This window comes from Cannabis sativa, chromosome 3, assembly GCF_029168945.1.
Source record: "Cannabis sativa cultivar Pink pepper isolate KNU-18-1 chromosome 3, ASM2916894v1, whole genome shotgun sequence".
Lineage (NCBI taxonomy): Eukaryota > Viridiplantae > Streptophyta > Magnoliopsida > Rosales > Cannabaceae > Cannabis > Cannabis sativa.
The window spans coordinates 45,609,595-45,617,284 of NC_083603.1; the positions used below are offsets into that span (position 1 = coordinate 45,609,595).

The 7,690-nt window shown below is 29.7% G+C and overlaps 1 protein-coding gene across 1 annotated transcript; it reads left to right on the top strand.

Annotated features, from left to right (window-relative positions):
• The first annotated feature begins 4,809 nt into the window (after positions 1-4,809).
• LOC115709042 (cytochrome P450 71A1) lies at positions 4,810-6,627 on the top strand. Its single transcript, XM_030637071.2, has one exon. The coding sequence runs from the start codon at positions 4,839-4,841 to the stop codon at positions 6,459-6,461; it is 1,623 nt and encodes a 540-aa protein (XP_030492931.2). The 5' UTR covers positions 4,810-4,838; the 3' UTR covers positions 6,462-6,627.
• The last annotated feature ends 1,063 nt before the right edge of the window (positions 6,628-7,690 follow it).

The window sequence follows — 7,690 nt, forward strand, 5'->3', positions numbered from 1 at the left end:
TATTGGCAAAGTTTACCACCATCGGATGTATGGAGTATACATTGGAAGGGACCGATATTGAACTTTGATTAGATATATTAGAATTTACCGTAATATCTATTCAATTCAATATTACCTGTTGATCCTAGATCAAATGATCTTAATCCTAATATGATTAGGTTCAATCTCAAGAGTGTTATTCGTGTTCTTTGATTTGTTAGTTAAGCCTACTTTTGGGTCAGGGTGATACGTACATTTTGGGAACACGGTAGTGCAATTGAGTGGGAGCGCTAACATAAATATGGAATCTATAGCTTCTATCTGGCGAATAGAAAGTAAAGGATGATTTCCTTCGAGCTTAACCAAACGAAAATAAATGGTGGAGATCTCATTTCACTTAGCTGAAATATCATTTATACAGGGTTAAGTGTTTTAAGGATAAAATACATTGTAGGGTGTTACGGTAATTTAATCCCTTTACGGTGTAAATCATCTATATAGAGGATCATTGATCATATTAGGGTTATAACAATGGATAACTAGTGACGTGTTTATATCGTGGAACATATAGAGCGTTCTATATACTGAGAGTGCAATTCTAAGTTCTATGCGTGGATTCAACGAAGAATTAATAAGTCAGTGAATTTAAGATATAAATTCTTGATCTACTTATTGGAAGCTCGGATATATAGACCCATGGTACCCATACTAGTTGAGACCATACTGCTTGTAAGACTCAGTTAATTGATTTTGATTAATCAATTATAATTCTAAAGTTAGACTATGTCTAGTTTATGAATTTTCACTAAGCAAGGGCGAAATTGTAAAGAAAAGAGATTCTAGGTTTATTTATTAATTAAGAGACTTTATATGTCTAATTAATAAATATATTAAATGACAATATTATTTAATAAATAATTTTAGTTATTAAATAATTAGAATTGGCATTTAAATGGTTGAATTTGAAAATTGGAGTTTTTGAGAAAATCAGATGCAAGAATGATAAAACAGCAAAATTGCATAAGTGAGGCCCATTATCCAAGCCCATGGCCGGCCACACTTTATGGGTTTTATCATTTATTTTTTCATTATTTTAATGCCAAATAATTCTAACCTAAACCTAGGTGGTTACCTATAAATAGATAGTGATGGCTCTCTTTCACACTTGAACTTTGTCAGATGAAAACTGAGCCTCTATCTTTTCTCTATAGGCCGAACCTCTTCCCTCTTCTTTTCTTCTCTAAATTTCGAATTCCTTGAGTGAATGAGTGAGTGCCCACACACATCAAGTGGTATCTCAATCATAGTGTGTAAGACTGTGGAAAACCATCCAACAAGAAGGAGAATCAGCATCAAAGGAAGGAGAGAAAGAGATCCAAGTTCAGATATTGATAATGCTCTGCTACAGAAAGGAATCAAGGGCTAGATATCTGAACAGAAAGAGTCATTATATTTTGCTGCACCCAATGTAAGGTTTCCTAAACTTTAAATGTGTTTATTTTATTATTTTAGAATTCATATTAGGATGTTAATAAAACATAATTGTTAGTAAATCTAGATCCTGGTAAAATATTTCCAACACCATCGGACCATCACCCCTGCCAACCAAATTTTTCCCCACATCGAGCCCCCATCAGGCCAGCATCGAACCCCATCGGGCCCGACGACAAAAAATGCAGAAAACCAGCAAAATTCTAGTTTTCACATGCAGCAAACATTTTAACAGAAAAATTAGCAAAATAACAGCAACAATAGACAGATCAAGCAACAAAAATAACATTCTTAATTAAATATAACAACAACAAACAATATTTAAAAAAAAATTAATTACTTACCCATTAATAGAGCTTGTAGTGTTCTAGGTTCTAACGTGGTGGATTAGTGTGGGGGATCCCTAGTGTGGTGGCTTGTAGTGTGGAAGGTTGTAGCTTCTAGTGTATTAATGAGTGAAGAGAAGAAAAAAAATTTTTGGTGGTGGTGGAAGATAGGAATTCGGGTGGGGAAGGGTGTGAAATTGATGAGAAGAGAGGGTTGGGGTGGGTAGATGTAATTGGGAGTATTATGGGGAAAATAAAAAAAGTGTCATATATAACAAATTATGTTAAGTATAAGTTTAGGGGAAAAATTATAAGGTAATGTAAGCATATTAATTCAAATTTCCCTATATAATTTACGTAACCACATATATTCTTTATTATGGATGTATGTTAAGCTTCATATTTATTATTTTTAATTAAATTTAAAATAGAATAGAAAGATAGTTCACGTAAAAAAATAGAATACATAGAAAGAAAATTTAGGAATTAGATATGTTAAAAAAGAAAAAAAATCTAACTATACATATAATTTACGTAACCTATATATGGATGTATGTTAAGCTTCATATTTATTATTTTTAATTAAATTTAAAATAGAATAGAAAGATAGTTCACGCAAAAAAAAAGAAAAAAAGAATACATAGAAAGAAAATTTAGGAATTAGATATTTTTTTAAAAAATCTAACCATATATATATAATTTATGTAATCGCATATATTCTTTATTACGGATATATGTTAAGCTTCATATTTATTATTTTTTAATTAAATTTAGAATAAAATAGAAAGATAGTTCACGTTAAAAAAATTGAATACATCGAAAATTTAGGAATTAAATATTTTAAAAAAGAAAAAAAATCTAACTATATATATAATTTACGTAACCCCATATATTCTTTATTATGGATGTATGTTAAACTTATTATTTTTAATTAAATTTAAAATAGAATAGAAAGGTAGTTCACGTAAAAAAAAAAATAGAATACATAGAAAGAAAATTTAGGAATTAGATATTTTGAAAAAGAAAAAAATCTAACCATATATATAATTTAGGTAATCGCATATCTTGGGGAATTACTCCATATACTATTTTTTTAACTTTTTTTTTTTTTCAAATTTACGGTTTGGATTTCTAAAGTGGTTGTAGCGTTGGTTGCAATAGGGGTTTCTATACGATTTTTGTTGCAATTTAGGTTGCAGCGCTAGTTGCAAATGAGGTTTCTATGTAGAATTTCGTAAAAATGCAAAAAAAAAAAAAAAGAAAAAAAAATTGAAGTGTAAAAATAAAAAATGCCCTATATTCTTTATTATGGATGTATGTTAAGCTTCATATTTATTATTTTTAATTAAATTTAAAATAGAATAGAAAGATAGTTCACGTAAATAAATAGAATACATAGAAAGAAAATTTAGGAATTAGATATTTTAAAAAAGAAAAAAAATCTAACTACATATATAATTTAGGAAACTACATATATTCTTTATTATGGATGTATGTTAAGCTTCATATTTATTATTTTTAATTAAATTTAAAATAGATAGAAAGATAGTTCATGTAAAAAAAAGAATACAAAGAAAGAAAATTTAGGATTTAAGTATTTTAAAAAAGAAAAAAAAAATCTAAGTATGTGTATATAATTATTTTATTTGATGTATAATTTAACTTAAAAGAAATGTAATAATTATTATTTTATTTTATTTATAAAAAATATATAAAATTTCTATGCTCAACTAAATAAAATAATTTAATTAACAATAATCTAATTAAATATTTCAAATAATCAAACACAATAATTAGTTTACTTCATATTCTCTTTCATAATATCAAAAATGTTAAAAGATACTCATATATTAATACAATTTAATATTGAGTCTGTCTTATTTTAATTTAATAAAAATTATAGAAAATCAATAACTAACGATAAAATGAAATGTCATAAAAGTGCTAGGCTTGCCCCTTAACAAAGCTCCTAAAATAGGTGAGTTTGAGATTATCTCCAAACCACAAAGTCCAAGACATCTCTTGTCCAAAATATACGCCGTGATCACCTATATGTTATAACAATCGAAAATTCCAAGTTCGGCACAATTGGATTTTTACGGAAACCCTTTGGAGTTTAAAACTCGATTCCCCTTGACATGTCTATTGTATTTGTTGGATCATCATCTGATGATGATATATTTATCATCATCTGGACGCAACCAAAAGAAATCACAATCACATGCTTAGAACGACAAAAATACTTTCAATTTCAACCCCACTTGTATATAATGTCAATGCACGCGTCGATATGATAGACCCATATAGAGGCGTAAGCAAAATGAAGTGTTTATTGGATCACATCTAATATTTTTAGCCCTATTCAGATTCGATCCAATCATATATTGGATGTTAGATTTTACCATTCGATTCGATCCAATTAATTTTCATCATCCAATCGATCCAACATTCATGGGATGTTGGATTAGATCGGTTCTATCCATTAGATGTATTTCATATATATTTAATTGTTTAATTTAGATTTATCTAATATTTTAGACTTAGTATTTTTTAGATCAGATCGTATCTATCCAATATTTTATGTCTAGTATGTATTGGATTGGACTGGATCCATCCAATTCAAGAAAAAAAAGAGTAAAATTTTAATGTTAATTTTCATATATACATATAAATTTGATGTATAATAATATGAAATCTAATACTCATCCAAACTAAATGAAAATACTAATTAGTTTGATTGGATGTTGGATGTATTGAATTTTTGGACACTCCATCCACCATCTAATCTAATCCAATTGGATATTAAAAAATAACATCCAATCCAATCCGATTTCAATTGGATATCTAATATTTGGTGATCGATTGTAATTGGATTGGTCACTTCTCATTGGATTGGATCGATTTATGCACCGTAAAGATGACCTATCATGCACCGCTTAATTTTTTTGTTTTATTTCATCAAGTTAACTCTTTGTCAATTGTCATGAACATCTTTTATTATATAACTAAGTTGATACAAAAAATGTACATTATAGTATTTATATGCTCATCAATTCTATATCTTTTTTAGCTACCAAGACCAAGATGGAAATGACTCTGTTTCAACTTCTAAACCAACTACATTTACATCCTAATTTACATATCGTCACCTTTATTTTCTTCCTCTTCTTCATTATCTATCTGTATATTAAGCCCCAAAAATCAGATGAGAAGCTCAGCTACCCACCATCACCGCCGAGGTTACCAATAATTGGAAACCTTCATCAGCTAGGCACACACCCACACAGGTCACTAAGAGAGCTTTCCAACAAGTATGGTCCCTTAATGCTCTTACGCTTGGGACAAGTTCCAACTCTGGTGGTGTCATGTGGTGAAATTGTTAGAGAAATCATTAAGAAACATGACGTGGTTTTCTCCAACCGGCCTATAACCACAGCTGGCAAAATCTTGCTCTATGATAACAAGGACGTGGCCTTTTCTCCCTATGGCGAGTATTGGCGTCAGGTTAGAAAGATTTGTGTTGTTGAGCTTTTGAGCCTTAAAAGAGTTGAACAATTCAAGTTCGTAAGGGAAGAAGCAACAGCCTTAATGGTCGATAGAATAAGGCAAATTTGTGGTAAGACTAATGTTCCTTTAAACCTGAGTGAAATGCTAATGGAAACCTCAACTGATATCATTTGTAGATGTGTTAATGGAAAGAGCTTTAGTAGTAGCAATGGTGGTGAAGAAGGTGGTAAAGGGAATCGGTTCGGCGAGTTATCTAGAAGGTTGTTGGTTCAATTAATGTCGTTCAGTTTTGGTGATTTCTTTCCATGTTTGGCATGGATAGACTCCATTAGAGGGTTCACGGCTAGCTTGAAATCCACATCGAAAGCTCTTGACACGTTTTCGAATCAAGTGGTTGAAGAACACAAGGCCATGATGAGCTTGAGAAGTGGTGATAATATTGGTGTGATAAAAGATAACTTTGTTGATATTCTTCTGAGAGTTCAAAAAGATCATAAACTTGAGTTTGAACTCACTCAAAACGACATAAAAGCAATCGTACAAGATATGTTCTTAGCTGGAACAGAAACTTCATCAACAACATTAGAGTGGTTAATGACTGAACTAATGAGACATCAGAAAGTGATGAAGAAGGCTCAAGAAGAGGTGAGAAAAATAGTGGGAGATAAGCCTAAGATCGATGCAAATGATGTTAACAATATGGTTTACTTGAAATGTGTGATTAAAGAAGTTATGAGGTTACATCCACCTGCTCCTCTTTTACTAGCTCGAGAAACGACAGAGAAAGTAGAGCTTGGAGGGTATCATATTCCAGCTAAAACACAAGTTTTCATCAATGCATGGGCAATTCATAGGGACCCAAAGTCATGGGATAGGTCAGAGGAGTTCATACCTGAGAGGTTTGAGAATGATCAGTATATTGATTTCAAATTAGGACAGGACTCCCATTTCATTCCATTTGGTTTTGGGAGAAGGGGTTGCCCTGGCTTGGCTTTTGGGCTTTCCACTGTTGAATATCTCAGTGCAAATCTTTTACATTGGTTTGATTGGAAGTTTCCCAATGAAGATGATTCTAGCCTGGACATGAGTGAATGTTATGGTCTCACTGTTTACAAGAAAGTTCCTCTTCATCTTGTACCAATTCCCTATTTACCTTAAACTAAAAATCCTATATAATATGCCACAAATAAAAAATAAAAAGCTTAAATAATCTGTAATGTTGGTGAATGGTGATGATTCTCTTCACACCAGATGTAGTTGCAATGTGCAAGAATTACTATTAATAATCGAGTGCAATAAAATGTGTTTTTTTTTGTTTTCCTTATTATTACATTGTATCAAAAGCAGTATGTTATATTTGATCCACATTAATTATTATGACACGATGGAAACTATCAATATATTTAGATTCCAACTTGACAACAGCCTTTCTAATTTTCTATAAAAAAACTTGACAACAGCGTAGCTACCATACCATAGATAGGATATCTTTATTACCATTTTGGGAGAAGGAGTATCGAATATGATCGCTAGTACCACCATTTCTTTTTCGAAGTATGAGGACCACTAGTTCACGGGGCACCAATGAGAGATCTACGAGCAATAATTTTTTTTATTTTTCTTCAGGAAAAAATATATAAATACAGTAGAACCTTAAATAAGAATACTCTATTCAAGAATAACCTCTAATTTGTTATAAAAAAAATTAAGTCCCGATTTGGGTAATAACCTCTAAATTGTAATTAGTTATACATTTTCTAAGTCCCGTATTAACAAAGTATACCTCTATATAAGAATAATTACATCTTAATAAAATATATACATGTATTTTGTAAATTTATTTATGTAAAATTAATAATTTTATTTTAAATTATAATACATGTATGAAATTATATTTACTCTAAAATATTTCTATTATGATATAGTATTAATGATTATTTATTGTTAGTATGGTTACATTGATATTTTTTGATTTTTTAATTTTTTTTTTCTAGTGTAACTCTATTTAGTTATAACCTCCCAATTATATTACCTCCCAATTAGAATATAATTTACTTATTCTTGAATAGAAGTTCTACTATATATATATATATATTTTGTTAGTTATATGTAAATCTCTAAAGAGACTCCTTTAACTAAATTAAAATGAAACTTAAATAATAAGCTTCAAGAAATGACTATAAATATAAGAAACTATCTATTTTTTTGCTAAATTTTTTACTATTATTTTAATCAAAACTCTATTATTTTTTTTATCATTTTATAAAATTAATTTATATTTCACAAATTTAAATTGTAAAGTATTATTAAAATAATCAAATACTAACTGTTATTCTAATTTTTGCACCAGGTGACGTGGCATCTATCTAGGTGACATATGAAGTAGA